This window comes from Pseudorca crassidens, chromosome 14, assembly GCF_039906515.1.
Source record: "Pseudorca crassidens isolate mPseCra1 chromosome 14, mPseCra1.hap1, whole genome shotgun sequence".
NCBI classification, from domain to species: Eukaryota; Metazoa; Chordata; class Mammalia; order Artiodactyla; family Delphinidae; genus Pseudorca; species Pseudorca crassidens.
In genome coordinates this window covers 9,119,954-9,141,054 of record NC_090309.1, presented here as the reverse complement: position 1 = coordinate 9,141,054, position 21,101 = coordinate 9,119,954, and the positions used below count along the sequence as shown (strand labels likewise).

The 21,101-nt window shown below is 38.8% G+C and overlaps 1 protein-coding gene across 4 annotated transcripts in view; it reads right to left on the bottom strand.

The window, feature by feature from the left end:
* The window catches only part of TMEM131 (transmembrane protein 131), a 192,498-nt gene that overhangs the window by 113,138 nt on the left and 58,259 nt on the right, over positions 1-21,101 (bottom strand). For all 4 annotated transcript variants that reach the window (XM_067704232.1, XM_067704233.1, XM_067704234.1 and 1 more), the window contains exons 3-4: positions 15,312-15,352; positions 6,489-6,557 (exon numbers count right to left, since the gene is read on the bottom strand). In XM_067704232.1, the coding sequence (XP_067560333.1) occupies positions 6,489-6,557; positions 15,312-15,352 (110 nt within the window). The remainder of the gene's footprint in view (positions 1-6,488; positions 6,558-15,311; positions 15,353-21,101) is intronic.

Sequence of the window (21,101 nt, the reverse complement as noted above, 5' to 3'; positions counted from 1 at the left end):
TAAAGACAATGTACGGCATGTGTTAAGTGTGAAGTATGTGCCAGATATGTAAAGATAAATAGTGCGTATTTATCTTGATAGTCGGGTCTAGTAGGGAAGCAGACGTCAGAAGAACCAATTAGAGCAATAACCAGCACTGACAGAAGTTAGCAGAGGATGTCAGGTGTGATGAAGAACCCAATTCCAGTTTTGATGTCTCATTGCTGACAGTTTTCAAGCCCCACAATGTCCCTTCACCTTATGCCCCACATCTGGGCAAGCCCACAGGGAAGCCTGCACACTCTCTCTCCAATCTACTAAGAAGTTCACACCATGCAAGCCTGCCTAGCCTCACCCCCTAAGCATAAGAGCCAAGCCAGTTTCCTTTCTCTGCTCTCTCAAGCCATTTTTCAGACCTTGGGAGCCCTCTCTGCTCTCCCCAGAAAGCTTCATTATGTGAGGATAATAAATCTCTCCAGCCCTTCTTGGTGTGTGAACCAGTCTTGACGCCTAAAGCAAATTTTGGGTGTGGATCCATCCCAGCTCTGTGGAGTGAACGCCACACCATGGAAGCAGGGGGAAGGCAGTTTCTACCTCTGCTAGGCAGGCTGGGGAAGGCGTGTTTTACAGAGGACTGAAGGTCACTGGAGGTTCAATGGGCCAGGGAGGTTGTAACGGGCTTCAACTGGAGTTCCTACCCACTGCATGACTTTTCTTTCTCTGGGTGAAACCCTGATAATTACAGAGACACCCCCTGGAAAACACGTCCACTACCAAACACCGTCCTTATCTGAGTGATGAGGTAGCCACCTCACCTAAGCCAGGGTGATGACTGTACTACTCTGAGATTTTTCCAACTAAAGTAAAAGAAGCTATTATTCCCCGAGGAAGGGAGGCTAGAGAATGCGGGTCTCAAGAACAGTCAGTAGATTTGCTCTCATCATTGTAGGGAAAAGATACGGGCAGTGGGAGAGAAGAAGCCAACAGCAAGTGGGGCAGAGATAAGAGATGGGGGCGGGCAGAAGAAAGGCCTAGTGGTGCTGGATAACGTCGTTCCCAGGTCCCACTGCAACTGTGAACTTTCTGCAAATATATTACAGTCCTTGGAATTCCTTCTAGTATATCCTTATTTTTGCTCAACTCCTTTCAGTTAGATTTCTATCACTTAGAACCAAACAACAGCACTGACCAAAACAGACGGATTACGGCACTCTAATTACTGTTAATTTTCTTACAATACCAATGATGGTACTGTACTTATGCAGAATGTAGGCATGAAATGCCATTATGTCTGCTACAAATGATTAAAAAAATGAACAAAAATATGAATATGGCAAAATTTTTAATTATTGAATTTAGTTTAAGAATATATTCACTATCTGTTCTATTTTTCTGTATGACTGCATGAAACCTTCTATGAAAAATTCTTTTTGGAGAGGAGCCTCTTAAAGTATGTATAACATGCCTGGAGCTTTCAAAGAGAGTTTGGCCGTCATCTGAGCTAAGAGACTCCCAACAACAGCTGGATGTGAGACTGGCCTGCTTCCTTGGGACCCTCCCCAAGTGCCGGCCTGTGGACATCAATATTCAGGTCCTGCCCTTGAGGCTCCAGCCTGCTCGCAATTTTCCCTTCCTGAGTGCCTGCCCCTGTACACTTGGGGCTTGCTTAACCAGCTCCCACAATTAGATAAGCCAATTCCTTATAAAAACTCCACACATAAACATATACGGACAAACACACACACACACACACACAACACTGGATCTGACTGGATCTGTTCCTCTGATTGAACCCTAATACATGTATTCACATCTGCTCCCAATTCCTACTTCTATAGATCCACTTCTACCTTTATGAGATAAAAACAAACTCTTCAGTGCTCTCAGGCTGGACACAGAAAAGTTTAAATTAAGGGTAAATTTTTTTTCCTTTTGTTTCCGCTCTTTTGCAGCAGCATATAAATTTGCTGCTTTGGGGAACAGTCCAGTCTAACCTGTAACCAAGAGCTCACAGTCTGCTTCAAACAATTTTCTTCATCGTATAACCCAACCCTCGTCTGTAGTGGTGTGCATCTGTCTGTTCGCACATCTTCAGCACATCGTCCTCTCCAGTCGTAGATTAATTCATTGATTGCTATCGGTGCTCCTTGTACATGACGCCTAATTACTCTCTAGCCTAAATACTAACTAAAAATGTTTTACATTCTGCATATCCTTTCACCTCCTAATTCCATTTTTTTTGGACTCTCCTGAGGAACTAGTAATGGTTGTGCTTAAAAGCATTAGTTTCAGCACTGATTATAAGACCAAAGAGTTTAAAACAATAAATGAATTTAAAAAATATATCCATACAATTTGCTGTTCTTTGATACCACAAAATAATGTAACAGAAAATTCTATGGAATAAAAAAATGCACAGTATATATGTTTAGAAAGCAGGTTAGGGACTTCCCTGGTGGTGCGTGGTTAAGAATCTACCTGCCAGGAATAAAGACGCAAACGTAGAGAATGGACTTGAGGACACAGGGAGGGGGAAGGGGAAGCTGGGACGAAGTGAGAGAGTGGCATGGACATATATACACTGCCAAATGTAAAACAGATAGCTAGTGGGAAGCAGCCGCATAGCACAGGGAGATCAGCTCTGTGCTTTGTGACCACCTAGAGGGAAGGGGTGGGGAGGGTGGGAGGGAGATGCAAGAGGGAGGAGATATGGGAACATAGGTACATATATAACTGATTCACTTTGTTATACAGCAGAAACTAACACAACATTGTAAAGCAATTATACTCTAATAAAGATGTTAAAAAAAAAAAAGACTCTACCTGCCAATGCAGGGGACATGGGTTCAATCCCTGGTCTGGGAAGATCCCACATGTCTCGGAGCAACTAAGCCCATGCACCACAACTACTTAGCCTGTTCTCTAGAGCCCGTGACCCACAACTACTGAGCTTGCGCTCTAGAGCCCGCAAGCCACAACTACTGAGCCCACATGTCACAACTACTGAAGCCTGCGTGCCTAGAGCCTGTGCTCCGCAACAAGAGAGGCCACCGCAATGAGAAGCCCACGCACCACAACGAAGAGTAGACCCCGCTCACCACAACTAGAGAAAGCCCATGGGCAGCAATGAAGACCCAATGCAGCCAATAATAAATAAGTAAATAAATTTATTTTTTAAAAAAGAAAGCAGGTTATAAAATAGTTTATGGTCAGAAAATACTGTTATATTTTTGTAACTCAATAAATAAATACAGATACACAGAAAAAGGACTTGAAGGATAGAAGTTCAATGTTTATGTTTCTGGGTGGTTGGATTACTGGTAAATTTTTGCTTCTTTCTCTTGATGAGCATTTTCTAAGTATACCACAGTGAACATGTACTGCTAGCATATTGGGCAAAACCCCAGTAAATTTTGTAGTGGTGATTTAATAATCTGTGGCCTAGAACAGGAATTCTTTACTAGTGCTTAAGGATCCAGATATGGACTTTGATGGGGATGGCTATAAAACCCTTGAACCTATGTGCAAAATGTTATTTGTATGTGCAACTGTGTGTGTGTGCATTTGGGGAAAGGAAGGAAGAGGTTCTGATAGCTTTCATCTGTTCTTAAAGAAAACCATGATCCAAAAAAGGTTAAAACTACCAGTCCAGAATTTTGCTTGCCCTTATCTCAATTTCTCCTATTTAGGGGTGGGGCATTCATTATGTAAAGCGTTGAGGGACAGATAATTTGGAACAGGAATTACCAATTTCAATTCAGATATTTTGCACACCTGAAAATTTCTTTATCTCAGGGGATGCATGAAATTTTCAAAACTCCCTTAAAAAAAAAATGAAGTGAAAAACGTTGGATATAACTTTTTTTTTTTTTTTTGCGGTACGCGGGCTTCTCACTGTTGTGGCCTCTCCCGTTGTGGAGCACAGGCTCCGGACGCGCAGGCTCAGCGGCCATGGCTCATGGGCCCAGCTGCTCCGCGGCATGTGGGATCTTCCCGGACCGGGGCACGAACCCGTGTCCCCTGCATCGGCAGGCGGACTCCCAACCACTGCGCCACCAGGGAAGCCCGGATATAACTTTTGAAACAATCTCTCTAAAATGGTTACTGCTAAGCTTTTCAAAGTAAGAATACTCACTATGTTAGACTTAAAGTTTTGCTACTGTACCCTGATCTCCTCTGTCCCCAGGCTCATGGTGTCATCATAAACATGGCCCATGCCACAGTCCTAGATTGGAGTTCATCAGAGAGATAGAACTCATCATTATTTTAAAAATAATGAACCTTCTTGCTAAAGATCAAAATGCATGCCATGTTTCATTAAATATCTTGGCATTTGACAGAAGGAGACTATGGGTGATATATTACTGTGACTGGATTAAGAACTCTATGTTTTTGCCATCTCAACATCGTTTCTAAACCTTTTTATAGGACAGAAACAACAGTGATGTATTTCCTATCTGAACATTGTGGTCTTTAAACCTAACACCCACAAGTCAATTTTACTATTTATATAGCGACTACTTGCAAATACTGATTCCATCTGTAGGTACAAAAGGAAGCACACAAACTTCTCTCTGCAGCCCCACCCCAAAAATCCATGATCTCTGTAAACACCTGAAAAGATGGAGTTGTTACCAGATAGCTCTTCTTATGCTGACTACTCTACCATGGTTTTGTACAAGTATAACTGATATATTTGATTACTCTAGGTTTGAGATTGTAAAGAAATTATTACAGAATTAATTAAAGAATGTTAAAAAATGCAAGGCTGCCTACTGTGGTACATGTAAAAACTAAATGAAAACTTGACATTAACATCTTAGTGTAGAAGAACAGTTTCAGGTACCTGGTTTCAAATCAAAAGATTAATACACTTCCAAATTTAAAAATACCCTGAAATATTTAAACAGAAATTATTTAAATTTAATGTCTTCACTAGTAGAAAACGGTTAACTACAACTTTGACAACATTAAAAAAATTACAGTTTTCATTTATTGAATCAGAATAGACCTGCATACAGCTCCCCCTACCGACTTCCCTTTTAAATTCTTTTCTTCTAATAAATGCTGGAGAGGGTGTGGAGAAAAGGAAACCCTCCTACACTGTTGGTGGGAATGTAAATTGGTACAGCCACTATGGAGGTTCCTTAGAAAACTAAAAATAGAGCTAACATATGATCCAGCAATCCCACTCCTGGGCATATATCCAGAGAAAACCATAATTCAAAAAGATACATGCACCCCAATGTTCACTGCAGCACTATTTACAATAGCCAGGACATGGAAGCAACCTAAATGCCAATCGACAGACAAATGGATAAAGAAGATGTGGTACATATATACGATGGAATATTACTCAGCCATAAAAAAGAATGAAATAATGCCATTTGCAGCAACATGGATGGATCTAGAGATTGTCATATTGAGTGAAGTCAGACAAAGACAAATATCATATGATATTGCTTATAGGTGGGATCTAAAAAAATGGTACAAATGAACTTATTCATAAAACAGAAACAGAGTCACAGATGTAGAAAACAAACTTATGGTCACCGGGTGGGGGGGGTAAAGGAGTGGGAGGGATACATTGGAAGATTGGGATTGACATATACACACTACTATATATAAAACAGATAACTAATGAGGACCTACTGTATAGCACAGGGAACTCTACCCAATATTTTGTAAAGACCTATATGGGAAAAGAGTCTAAAAAAGAGTAGATATATGTATATGCATAACTGATTCACTTTGCCATACACCTGAAACTAACACAACATTGTAAATCAACTTTACTCCAATAAAAATTATTTTAAAAAAAAAGGACAAACAAATTTAAAAAAACTTCCTTTCTTCTGCTAACTTACCAGAGTGGCATTACTCTAGAAGTTATATCATTTAAGATGTTCTCTTTACCTACCTGCTAAATTGGGTTGGAACCAAATACGGGTGAAGACTTGTCTTCCCCTCAGTGTATCTGAGATGTGCAAAACCTGAGACCCAGAGGCAGAAGGTAAGCAGAACTATGGTTTGAGGAAGTACTCTGTGGTTGGACCTTGTCTTCCTGTAGGATCTGCTTTTGTTTGGCCTCCTGAGTTGGTGATAATATTATTTATTTGATGATGTATAAAAGTTTGTAATTTAAAAGCATATACATCAAACAAATTAATATATTCTTCCACATCCACAAGGAAAAACGTTAAATAATAAAACTGGAAATGAAGTGCTAATCAGAAAGGTAACCAAGTTTAATGCTGCTTCTGAAGATAAGATCCTCTGAACCAGAGACTCCAAAATGTGGATATTTTTCAAACTTCAAACTTTAATATTATATGTTAGATTCATAACAGATACTTACTTCCCATTTTCAAACTGTATTCAACATTATTTACTTTCCTGATGACTAAAACATGTAACTTTCTCATACAAGATAACACAGGCAAAAGGCAAGACAAATGCATGCATAAAATATATATAATATTGCTATGGCCTGAAAATTTTAAACTTACTGTTCATGGAAATCCAGCATTGGTGGCTCAAATCGTATAGGTCTGCAATTACCCCGGTACAGAGATATACTGTAAGTAAAAAGAAAACAGCCTAAGAAGCAATTCTTCAACATATGTGTTTCCCCAAACCAAAGTCAGACACTTGAGTTTTGTCATGATAAAGTTTCTTTAAGAAAAGTGGAGTCTTATATTAGAAATATGGCGTTCCTTTTTTATTAGAGGAAATCAATAAACATTTGTTTTAAAAAATGGTGGAAAAAAAGGAGTGTTTTTCCTATTCAAAGGTATGCAAAAACAGAAACTGCTCAAATAGACTGCTGAAATTTATTTGGTTGATATAACTGATAACAATATATCTTAATATGTTCATTTGGGTTTTTTTTTGCCACACCGTGCGGCTTAAGGGACCTCATTTCCTCAACCAGGGATTTAACCTGGGGCACCGCAGTGAAAGCGCCAAGTCCTAACCACTGGGCCGCCACGGAACTGTCTCATTTGGATTTTTAATACATGTACAATGAACAATAAATAATTACTTGTACTTGGAAGGCAATTTATAGAGATAAAAACTCATGATCCCATTGTAACTAGAGTGTCAAAGAACTAAACAAGAGTCAATTTGGGGATAGAAATTTCCAAGAACTGAAATATCTTTTTAATCTGAGAGTTTGGAACATACTGATCTATGATGTCTTGGCCTAAATATTTGAGTATCATTTCTAACTATTCCCCTTGATACTAGAACTTCTCACTAAAACAGATTCCTGAATAAGCAAACCTCCTAGACATCACCATGACCTAACATTGATGCAAAGTATAAATAACCTTGGAGAGGAGGTCCGCATACCTAAAGTCATCTGTTTACATACTGAGAGAGGGAGAAAGTCATTCAGACACTAAAGTTTCTAAACAGTAGATTATCTTTCTGCTGTATTTTAAGAAATGATGTAAGAGCAAAACCCATTCTGTGAGACTACTTTATTTCCATCACCTCTGCAATTCAAAAGAGCACAAGCTTCACATGATGTAATTTCATTCAGGAAATACAATAGAAATAGACAAGGACATACAGAAAATGTGGAAGATCTAGATTTAACTCAATTCAATAAAGATTAAATAGTCTGAGCAGTGGAATAATTGAGCTTAAAAAAATAAGGTTTAAAAGTGTTTTTAGCCTTAGCAATTAAGAGTATTACTCTGTGCTGCTTGACAATCCTTCTACATATGTTGAACATTAAAGATGACAAACACGAGAAGGAAAAGACCAAATGTAAGACTATACTTTACTAAAGCACAAAACTAAAGACACTGGGAAAATGAAGGCACAATTCCTCACAAGGCAGCTGCCACATGTAGCCAGAGGTACAGAATCTACCCCCTCTTGATTTCTGCCCTTCTTAGACATACTGTAACGAGGATACTCTTCAGCTCCTTTAAAACAATAGATACTGATGAGTTCATCAGTTTTAACAGTGTGAAACTCACACTTACATAAAATCTCCATCCAGTCAAGGAAAAAAAAATTAATGCATAAAGTAAATGTGTCTAAGTCAGTAATTCACACATATATAAACAATGACTGTGTTAGATGCTAGAGATACAAAGGAGATTAAGATACAGTTTTTTTTTCTCTCACAGAACTGAGAGCCTAATCCCCAAACTTCAAGTGGAAATGTTTAAAGTGGCCAGGCAAGGGAAAAAGGTGCGGTGCACACCCCATTCACTCAACACAAATATACTGAATGTCAGGGGCTGTCTAGTGGCTGGGCCATGAGAACAAAGAGCCTGTTCTCATGGCACTAACATGCCAATGGGGAAAACAAAATAGAACACATCACGTGATGACGTCCAGCATATAAAGACAAATCAAACACAGCAGGAACATAGACGGTCTCTCTGAGGAGGGACACTGGGGCTGAGACCTGACTGGTGGCGATCTGGAGGAAGAAAGCAGGAATGTCCTTGGCATGATGAGGAACCAGGAGGCTGAAGTGGCCAGAGTACAGGAAGGAGGGGGAGGAGACCGGAGCTGAGACCAGAGCGGTACAGAGGCCAGGTCTCCTTGCAGAAGTCTGGATTTTATCCTCAGTGTAACAATAAGCGCCTACAGTGTTTTGAGCAAGGAAGTAACATGATCTAACACATTTAAAAGGTCAAATCTGGCTGCTGTATGAAGAAGAGACTGCATGAGCCCAAGAGTGAAGCATGAAGGCCCTGCAGTTGTCCAGAGAGGAGGGGACAGCCACTGTGGTCCAGGATGACTGCAAGGGAGGGTGGTGAGAAGTGGCTCTTTTCTGAATATTTTTGGAAGCTAGAGACATCATGCTGATGGATTGATTTTGGAGTGTAAGAGAAAGAAGAGAGGCATCAAGATGACTTAACTCTAAGATTTTGGCCCGAGAAACTGGATACGTAGTCATGACATGCAAGAGTAGGTTGGAAGTGGGGAAGGGTAGTTGGGTAGGGATTCAAGAGTATTGTTTTAGACATTTAAACTTGAGATGTCTTATCTAGATGGAGATGTCAAGTAGGCAGATAGATATACATGGTTATTGCTTTATATTAAAAAGTTACTGATTTGGGGGTACTGATCTTAAACCCAGGCATTTTGGTGAGTTAATTCTAACAGTCTATAAATTCTCTTAGATTTTCCCCTGCCATTATATGTGTTGCTAAAATGATCACTATCTTGAATTGTCTCTGTAGACAGATCACCTGCAAGTAACAACAATTCTGTTTCTTCCTTTTAAATCCTTAGACCTTGTTTTCCTTTTTCGTGCCTTATGTGGGCTAAGACCTCCCATAAAATGTTCCAAAGAAGTGGTGTCCAGCCAATTGTTATCGTGACACTTACAGGATGCTCACAGAATATGAGATAGAGGGGACAATACATAACAGATAATTCTCTCATAAATAAATGCATATTTTCAAAACAACAGCAGATCTATATCTAAGGACCAATTTAATATTTGAGTGGGTACAACACAAATTGTCATAGGGATAATCTTATCTTAACAAAACCCAAAATTCAATAACATAGCTATCACATACCTACAGCTGATTGAAATGGCTGCTACTGTTTATTTAGAATGGCCATGACACTCCTTAGTGCTTTATTAACAGAAAGCAAATGTCTACAAATCCATAATGTTGAAAAATAAACTGGGGAAGAAGCAATATGAAAAACGGTGCCCTTTGTCAATTTCAAAGAAACAGAATCTTAGACATTATAAAAGTAATAACATGATTTTATGCTTTCGGCAGTGATTGTATTTTTTCTGAAACTCAATACAATATTTTATTTTCACTAAAACATTAACTGTTTATTTGGGGAGAAGGAGATGAATAAGGGCTATTCTGACTTCAAGCGAGGGAACAACTGGAGAGATACATGAAATCTGTGTTGCCTGGTGAACTGTTAGGTCGAAATTAAGCACACAAGACCTTCCCAAATGAAGCACACAAAACATTCTTGGAGCTTTGGGAATTTGTTTAAACTGTGAAATTTAAAATATTTTTCTAGGGGCAATTACTACCTAAACAAAAGGTTCTCTTCGGCCCAGTATTTCATAACGAATGATTTGTGGTCTACCTACATCTTAATCATCTAGGATGCTTGCAGAAATGCAGATTCCAGGGCCCCGCGCCTCTCGATTCTGATTCCTTACATCTAGTATGGAGCCCAGAAACAGGCACTTTTATGTCCACTCTCACACTTGGGAACTACTCTTTTGTAGCTTGATCCACAGTAAGCGTTGCAAGCAGAAATAAGAGGGGAATAAAACCACTTTAACAAGTAAAACCTTTTAAAAAGTCACCAACAGTTTAAAATGGTCCCCTGTATGACTTTTATTAGAGACAGCTATATAGTGACTTAAGAGAAAAGATACAGATTACTCCTATATCAATATTTTCCAATAAATCCATTTTAGCTTAAATTTTCATTTCCCTAAGGACTAATGATGTTGAACATCTTTTCATTTGTTTACTGCCCAATCAGATATCTTCTTTTGCAAAGTGTCTGTTCAAAGTATTTTAACTGGGATGTCTTAATTTTGAGTTTAAGAGTTCTTTATATATTCTAGATACATGTCCTTTGTCAAATGTATGTACTGTATCTTCTCCCTGTCCCTCCTTTTCCTATTATCAATGATGTCTTTTGGGGAGTGACATCATCAAGATGGTGACGTAGGTCATTCTTGACTTCAGTCCCCCTCACAAGAACACCACCCAACAACGACCCATAGATGAGATACCATTGTGAAAATCCCAAAACACAGGGGTGAGGCTCAAGAACATCCTTGGACCACAGAGAGCAGGAAAGAAGAAGAAGAAGAAAAAAACTGTATTAGAAAGGTAAGAGAAATGGCTATACTCTGGTCATATCACCTCTCTACCAGGCTGCACTGAGAGGGCCCCCTAGCGCCTACAGTTTCTCAGATGGGAAAGAGAGAGCCCACGGTGGACATCTAGCTCCCCCAGTGTTGTGGAGAGATAAGTGGACATCTAGAGTTATGAGGCCCAAAGAACCCCACACAGGTTGAACTTGAAAAGGCCTACAATGAGACACATTATGATTAAACTGTCAAAAGTCAAAGGCAAAGAGAGAATTCTGGAAGTAGCAAAAGTGACACATCACATACAAGGAACACCCCACTCCCCACCCCATAAGACTACATTAGTCCCCCCTCAACTGTGGTTTCACTTTCTGTAGTTTCAGTTACATGCGGTCAACCATGGTCTGAAAATATTAAATGAAAAATTCCTGAAATAAAAAATACATGTTTTAAACTGCACACCCTTCTGAGCAACATGATGAAACTTCCTGCTCTGCCCTGCCCGAGACATGAATCATCCCTTTGTCTACTGTACCCTTGCTGTATATGTGATCCACTGTCAGTATAGGAAAAAAACAGAGTATATATAGTGTTTGGTACTATCAGTAATAGTGTAGTGTTTGGAATGTATGCCCCGCAGATAAGAAGGAGGTACCGTACAGGTGGATTGCTCAACAGAAATTTTGTAGGCAAAGAGAGAGTGGGATGACATTCAAACTACTGAAAGAAAATAACTGTCAAACAACAATACTATACCCAGCAACGCTGTCATTCAGAAATCAAGGAGAGAGAAAGACTTCACTGAACAATCAAAAGTTGAGGGGGTTCATCACAGCCACTTCCGACGGCTGACGGGTTTAGTCTGACAACTGGTGTTGAAACCATTCACAGTTATTATAATATTTGATATGGCTGGGTTTAAGTCTACCATCAAAATTACTACAGTCTTCAAGATCTATGCAAAGTAGTACTGTTTTTTGCATATATGTCACTTCATGTATGGCTAAAAGCTCCAGAGCTAGAAAATTAATCTAAGTATAAACCCAAATGGAATCTTAAAAAACAACTTAAGAACATTCCTTTTAACTTTTTCACAAAATTTATAACAGATATTAGACAAACTGCAATTGTGAGCAGACTTTATCTGCCATTAAGGTATTAGCAAGTTCTGGCTCTAACTATAATCTTCTAGATGCTTATGGTTAACTGTAGGCAACCAAAATGGTTGTACTTAATAAAAAGCAAACTATACAGTCAATTAAAGAACCTCAACCACCTTAATTTGAAAAGTACTCCGTAGCCCAGTATTTTTGGCTTATATCCTAGAGATACCAGGAAACTTAAAGATCAGAAGACTCTGGTTCTTCTTGTGGACACTGTGTATACACATACACACACAGATACACACATGTATCCTTCTTACCTAACTGTATACACCAACATTTCCAGCTCTTATAACAACATAATATAATAACAACACTGCTCCCAATATCAAACCTTTGCACTAGCTGTTCCTCTGTCTGAAATGCTCTGCCCTAAGATTTTCACCAGGTAAGCTGAAACATCATTTCAGAGAGGCCTTCGTTATGGTCAAATCTAAAGAAGCAATGGAGTCTTGTCTATCCCAGACCTTTCTCTAACTGATACTTTGTTCATTTATTTGGTGGCTTGTTGTCTATTTTCCCCATTAGCACACAGGTTTTACCAGGGCAGGAGTCTTGACTATCTGGCCCAGCCAGCACTGTGGTAGTTTTAAAATGTGTTCACAAATTCTCTGATCTGCCTCTCTTCAAGAGGTGGGGGCTTAATTCTGCTCTCCTTGGGGGTAACTTCCTATGAATAATATATGGTAGAAGTGACTGTGTGACCCAATTACAAAAGACACTGTGGCTTCCTCCTTGTGCTCTCTCTTGGATCTCCTGCTCTAGGGTCTCCAGCTGCTGTGACACAGGAACATTCAAGCAGTCCTACGGAGAGTTCCACACGGCAAAGAACTAAGGTCTCCTGCCAACAGCCAGTAAGGAACTGAGGCCTTCTGCTAATAGTATGTGAGTGAGCCATCTTGGAGAGGACCCACCGGGACCAGGCCTTCAGATGACTGCAGCTTCGGTTGATGTCTTGGCTGAAATCTCACGAGAGACCCTGAGCCACAACTACTTAGTAGAGCTGTTCCTAAATTTCTCACTCACGGAAGCAGAAAAATAATAAATGTCTGCTGTTTTAAGCTTCTAGGTTTGGAAGTAATTTATTACATAGCAATAGATAACAAACACAATGACTGAATCACTAATTCTTAGAACAATGCCTGGTGTATGTAAAGATTCCAGTAAATATTTGCTGAATGACTGAACAAATAAATTAACCAACACCCACAACTTATGTAACATTTTAATGTTTGCAAACTACTGTTACCCAAATAAGTCTCTCATTTGGTCCTTACAGCAACCTTATATAATGCATAGCCTTATATCACATATAAGATACATCAGGCCGAGAAATGATCTTGCCCAGTCTGCAAATGAAAGTCATGCTCAGAGCAGTTAAATAGTTTTTCTCCAGGCTACACATCTGGTGAACACAGAACTCAGGTCTCTTTAATTCCTAATCTCCCACCATAGGGCTCCACAACCCTAGGAAAAGACATTCATAAAAGGTGGCCTCACGTCCCAAAATATTAAATCATTACTGGTACTCATTATAACATTTTGGTGTTCAACTAAAATAAACACTGATGGAACACTATGTGCACATTATCCACCATTATATTATGTAGCTGGCATCTTTTTAAACAAAATATTATCATGTAATTGATAACTGTATTAACACAAATTAGAAAGGGTGAACCAGAAGGTAGGAGAGAAACATAAAAAAGAGTATCTTGGAAAATTCTTTCATAGTTTTACTTCCCATGATCCTGAGGTCGTGAAAGCAGCAGCTCTTCTCTTTGCGGAATGTGCTGGAAGCCCTTGGGGCTGAAGCAGATAGTAACCTTTGTGGTGGAGACGGAGCAAATGGTAGCCAGAGACTAGCTTCACCACCACTAGCTACAGAATCATTTTGTAACTAAGCTTTTCATGATATAAATTTCCCTGGAGCAGGTTAAGCTTCACTTACAGAATGAGAGTTTTCACTCAGGAGATCATGTATAGGCAATACAAGAAAGGATGGGGCTGAATCTCTTGCCTTACTAGAAGAGTCACAGGGCAGCAAATGGACTATACAACTGGGGAGTACAAGAAGTCAGAAATTGGCGCAGAGATGACTACAGGAGTTCAAAACCACAAAGCGTCCATCTCAGCAATCTCTAATGCTCAGCAGAAATGGGGGTACCCCCAAGGAGAAGCTGGTAGAGGCAGCCAGTAGTGGAGATCAGGAGCCGCAGTCAGAGGCTAACTTCACCTCAGCTGTGCCTTAGGCCTTGTGGACTGTTTTGATGATGCAAGTGAGACACCATGTGAGGCACACCCATGTGTCTCAGGTACCTGATCCCCTACAACTAAGCCCTGAGGCTTCTATCATTGGATTATAATATACTCTTCAAGTGAGCCACCTTCTTTCAGAAAGCAGATTGCCTTTGTCATTTCATCAACACATATGCTTTATAACCTCATCAGAAGCTGTGTCTCTACTGTCCTTCAAGACGTCTCAAGGCAGGGAGTGTACCCACAGCCCCAGCACAGAGCAGACTGTGCAGACTCTCACCTCTCTTCCCTACCATGTAAGCTCCATCACGACTACTTTCCTTCATGTGCCTCCACTGGCTCCCCTATGCCTCTTTCAAAGCATTTCCCCTCTAATTCTTAACTAACTCTATATCGCTCTTCTGGCTAAAGAGAGAAAACACAGCGAACACTGAAGGATTCCATACTTGATATAAGAATATCAAAGGGAATGCAACACGGGGCTGGTGATCAGAAGATAATGAATTCTACCTGAAACCCTGCCAGTCTAACCTTGTTAGCACATCCCTTGGTTCTAAGAATCTCAGAGTCCTCATGTGTCAAACAAGGGGGGTCAACAAGACAACCAGTTAGGGTCTCCTGTAATTAGAATCATCTCTCCTTATACGGTAACTTCCTCTGCCAGGGACCTGCAGGTAGACCCTTGATGACAACTGAGGGCAGCACTGCTCAGCCCATAAAAAGCAGGGAGGACCATGGGAGAGGTCACTGGGAGCTATAAAGCCGAAACTCTTCCAAAGCAAGGGGAGTTTCAGCTACAAGTAAACCCCTTTGCATGTGATGCGGAAGGAATGCTCCCCAATGCACGACATGCAAATTCAGATTTAAACTTGGTCTTCCACACACAATACTTGAAATACATGACATAATGTGATTTACTACTTGTTTTCCCTCCTCACCAAAAAAGTATGGGGAAAACGGAGAGCGGGAATCCCCCAGAAAGACCTAAAAGTATGTCAGTATCTTACTAAATACATAAAATTTTATATATTAAAAATATATATATATACCTATTACTGCCTTACCTTTTCTGTTGGTATGAACTGAGTCCAAGTGTTGTCTCAGTCTGTGAAGGAAGAAAACAATGGTGAAAACATGGAAACCAAATCTTTATACTACAGACATACAGAATATCCAACATATTTTATTACAGTTTCAACTTTGACCTTATACTTACTTTCAGGTTAAACCTGATCCCTATGAAATGATTTGTCACACCATATAATTCAAATGAGAGAATAATTTGGATTAAATTTTAAACACACATGGAAGTAATGCAAAGTAATAGGATTGATTTTTAGAAGCTTGTCAAACCAATACATCCTATGAGAAGAGTCCTCTTTCCAATTACTGTGTGAGGCTACCCGTGTCTCTACTGTTCACTCCTTCCCAACTGTGTGCAGGTGCTGGTCTATTATGGTTCCTGCCACCATGGAGCTTGAGGTACGGGGCGGGGTAGGGGTAGGCGGAGTCAGTTATTTTAAAACGAAATAAATATGTGTTTATACATTGAATAAAAGGACTTTCGAAAAATTGGAAAGATGTTATGAAAGAGAATAAATAGGTGACATGCTTAAATATGTCATGAGGGAAGCCCTGTCTGAAGAGATAACATTTATACTGAAACCTAAAGGATAAAGAAGAGCTGTGTTTGGAGGTGGGATTTTGTGGTGGTGGAGAAAACAGCACGTGCAAAGGTCCTAGTACAGGAAAGAGCCTGGATGCTCAAGAAACAGATGGCAGGTCTATGTGGCTGGAGTTTAGAGAGAAGAGGGAGAGAAGCAGAAATGAGGTTGGAGGTGAGGCAGCGCCCTATTGTGTCGTGCCCTGGTAAGAAGCCATGCTAAGAAGTCTGGATTGTGTTGTACTCTAAATGTAGTACAAGGGGACTGAAGTTGCAGGGGAGAAACAGAGACACAGACGTGGTCTAGACGATTTAAGTGTTAAAGACATTATTTTGGCTGTAGTGTAGGATACGGATTAGAAGATCAGCAATCACACTTCTAGGTTTATACCCCAAAGAACTGAATGCAGAGAGCAGGGACTCAACAGTTATTTAGATATCCATGTTCATAGCAGCATTATTCACAATTGCAAAGCCTGGAAGCTACGCAAGCACCTACTGATGAATAAATGAAGAAACAAAATGTGGTGTATACATACAAAAAAATATTATTCAGCCTTGAAAAGGAAGGAAATTCTGACATATGCTACAACATGGATGAACCTTGAAAACTAAGCCTACACTTAGACTAAATGAAACAAGCCAGTCACAAAAGGACAAAAACTATATGATTCCATTTACATGAGGTACTTAGAGTCGACAAATTCACAGAGACAGAGAGTAGAATGCTGGTTGCCAGGGGCTGCAGTAGGGGGAATGGGGAATTGTTGTTTAATGGGCACACAGTTTCGGTTTGGGATGAAAATAAAAGGTCTGGAGCTAGATGGTGGTGATGCAGAAACAAATGCGAATGTACTTAATGCCACTGAAATGTACACTTAAAAATGGTTAAAATTGTAATTTTATGTTATGCATATTTTACTACAATAGAAAAAAAAGCTACAGCAATCAAGACAGTGTGGCACCAGTATAAAGACAGACAACACAGATCAACAGAACTGGAGAAAACTCAGAAACGAACTCACGTTTATAGTCAACTTGATTTTCAACAAAGGCATCAATGTAATTCAGTAGAGAAACATGTATCTTTTCAACAGATGGTGCTGGAACAACTGAACAAAGCTTGGGGGAAAATGAACCCTTACCCTTGTATCACACCAGGCACTCAAATTAATTTTGGATAAATCATAGTTCTAAGCATAAAAACTAAAATTATAAAGTTTCAACAAAAAAATAGATATTTGCAACATTCAAACAGACAAAGATTTCATGAACAGGACAAAAAAAAACACTAGTCATAAAAGAAGAAACACTAGTCATAAAAGAAGAAACTGATGGATTGGACTTCATCAAACTTTTAAAAATACGCTCACCAAAAGACATTGCTATGAAAATGAAAAGGCAAACCACATACTGAGAGAAAATATTTGCAAATCACCTATTTGATGAAGGACTTGTATCTTGAACATATGAAGAACTTATGAATCTGAATAATAAGAAAACCACCCAATTTTAAAAAATGAGCAATTCTACAAATGTCCGTTAAGAACATGAGAAGATGCTCAGCACCAGTTATTAAGGGAGAGCAAATTTAAACTCCAACAATACACTACAGCCTACAATAATGTCCAAAATGGAAAAGACTGACCATACTGAGGGCTGGCAAGGATGTGCAGTAACTGGAACTTTCATACACTGCTGGTGGGAATGTAAAACAGAATCACCATTTTAGAAGAAGCTTGGCAATTTCTTACAAGTTAAACTTAAAACACCCACCATATGACCACTCTGAGATATTTGCCCAAGGGAAACAAAAGCATAAGTCCATACAAAGACTTATACATGAATGTTTATGGCAGCTTTATTTGTTACTGGAACCACCGAAATTTCCATCAACAGATGAAGTGACACATGAATTGTGGTATGGGATAGAACAGTAGAATATTACTCAGCAATAAAAAGAGAGTAAACTCAAAGACTAGGAACCTTTCTTTTTCTCTATTAAATATTTCTTTATTATTTTAGAAAAAATATTTTTAAAAGAACAGAAAATAACATTTGAATGGGGAAAAAGAAATAAACTACTGATACATGCAACAACATTGATAACTCTTAAAATAATCACGCTGAGTCAAATTCCCAAAAAGTACGTTCTATACGATTCCATTTATATAAAATGATTTCAAGTATAAACTGATGGTGTCAGAAAGCAAATCAGCGTTGCCTAGAGATGGAGAGGAGGGTAGAGGGATTACCCAGGGTCACAAGTAAACTTTTGGGGGCCACGGATACATATATCTATTATCTTGATTGCAGGAATACTTTCACAGGTGTATAATATGTCGAACAATCATACACTTTAAACATGCACAGTTTACTGTGTGTCACTTTTACTTCAATAGAAAGTACAACCTAAGAATTCTAGGACATGCCAAACTGTGGTCCCCATCTGGAGCTGACAGAAAGGAGACTCAGGAAGTATAGCACCCATGTATACTTTCTGGAGGGGAAAAAAATATCATCATGAAGACAATCTGGGCAAGATGATTACTCATGAAGAATTGCAAATGAGGAAGCTGTCTTGTGAAAGATAAGCAGATACAGTAAAGGAACTGTGGAAATAAGGTTAGAAAAGCAGAAAGTAAATGTTGTTTTTGAAGTATAAGCCACAAAATAGAAAAGTCATTTAACTATAATAAGAATAAAAATCTCAGCACAACCCTAAATATTGAGAGAAAAGGAAAGATCACAATAGACACTACTTTGTTTCTGAAGTAATTTGAGAAATGAAGGTTTAAACATATCTTAAATACGTATCCGAAACTTAAGCCCCGAAACTGAGAGAAAACAAAAAGGAAGGCATAAAAATTAGATGGAATAGATTAAACACGTATATAGCATGATTATCTCATTTAGAGATAAACTCGTCTATTAAGAAAGACAAAAGGATCATGTTGAAAAAACAAAGCCCAACTATAGACTGTAAATACCTAACACAAAAGGATTCAAATACGTTGAAAGCCGAAGAATGAGCAAAAATAAACAAGGTAAACGCCTCCTCCCACCCCATCCCCCAGAAAAGAAGAGAAAAATCAAGCAAAAAAAGGGTTACATTAGTAACAATGAAAAGATCTGCTATTTACGTAAGTATTTTATAACTGAACAGCAAAAAGAAAGAAAAAGAAAGAAACTGGGGAAAAGAATACTGTGATTGAAATATAAGCAAAGAACAGGAGGCAAATCACTTAAAGAAAAATAAATGGCCAGTAATCATATGAAAAAAGATGGTCAGCTCACCAAACTATGAAGTAATCCCTAGAAGAGACTGAGATTTCCTAGTTCACCATCTGATTAGTGGAAACCTTTGAACTTTATGCTCAGAGATAAGGGTCTGTCAGGAGTACTCAGGGCCCTAGAAAATGTCTGTGCCATGTATTTCTGTATCTTCTATCAAATATAAGACATACCTACAATATTTCAAAGTAAACTTCACTGAATCGCAGATACTTAAAGTTGGTAACGCTTGACATACTGCAAATGATCTTTTCACTGTGCATCTACAAAGATAAGCACAATTCCCACCCACAATTCAGACTCCATTCTTCTGTTGCATTTAAGGGCCCCAGTCTCAGCCTAGCTCACTGCTAGGCTCCACATTCCAGACCAGACTGAGCACAGTCTCTCTCAGAGAGCACCCCAAAGGGATATAAAGGAGGAAAATGAACTATTCTTCCACTCAAATGGAAAAGACTGCGAAAATAAGTATGTGGTATATTCCCAAACAGTATTAAATTCTCTTATCATAAAAATAATATATAAGTTTATCCCTATAACCTAGTGGTTCCAATTGGGGGCAATTTTGTCCTCCGGGGCATTTGGCAATGTCTAGAGACATTTTTGATGGTTGCAACTGAAAGGGCTACTGGCATCTAGAGGGTAGAGGCCAGGGATGCTGCTAAACACCGTACAACACTTAAAACAGTCTTCTTTCCTCATCTCCCAGCAAGGAATTACCTGGTCCAAAATATAAATACTGCCAAGACTGAAAACCCTACTGTAACCTGAATTTTATAAAGACATATCAATAATTTAATTTTCATTTGTAATAACATCTCCTTACATTATAATTCAAAGTGCATTAACGGCCACAACTGTCTCTATCTCTAGTGGTCCTTGCAATTCTCAATACACTGGAGACACTCAAATTATATTTACCCGTCCAGGATCAAACAGTATATGTCAGAATTCAAATCTTGTGCTCTTATGTGTAATTATTACACACTTATTATGACATATCCTTTTTTCTTTTTTTTTTGTTTTGTTTTGTGGCTTGCGGGATCTTAGTTCCCCAACCAGGGGTTGAACCCATGCCCTCAGGAGTGAAAGTGTGGAGCCCTAACCACTGAACCGCCAGGGAATTCCTGACATACCCTTGATAAGACTGTATATGCCTAAAACTGACTTCTTTTAGCTTACACAAGCTGAAGTTGGCCACTCATTTCCTTTTATGTATATTTTACATTATTTTCTTAGTGGTTACCCTGGAGATTATAATTTATATCTTAAATCTACAACAAACTTGTTTGAATTCCTACCAGCTCAGCTTCAATAGTATACTTAATTCCGACATTTTGCTATTAGTTTTCTATATGCCTTATACTGTTTTACTCCCTCATTTCCTGTAGTCCTGTCATCTTTTGGTTTAGTTGATTTTTTGGTAGTGAAATGTTTAAATTCATTTTGTGTATTTCCTATATTATTTTCTTTGTGGTTACCATGGGGATTAATCTAACATCCTAAAGTTATAACACCCTAATTTGAATTTTGATCAGATTTAACCCAATCACACTCAATGTGTACTTCTTTACAGCTCCACCCCTACTTCTTTTGGTTGTTAACGTCACAGAATTTCTTCTTTTTGTATCCAAAAACAAACTAAGAATTATTTTAAGTACATTAATCTTTAAATTATATAGAAAACAAAATGTGGAGTTACAAACCAAAGTGACAATAATCCTTGCTTTTAGACTATTTTTTTTAAATGTATTAGTCTCAAATCTTGTAAAAAACAAAAAGTGGAGTTTCAAACCATTGTTACAATAATACCGACTTTTAAACTGCCCATGTATTTACTTTTACTGTGATCTTTATTTCTTCATATGGCTTTACCTTGTTGTCTAGTGTTCTCTCA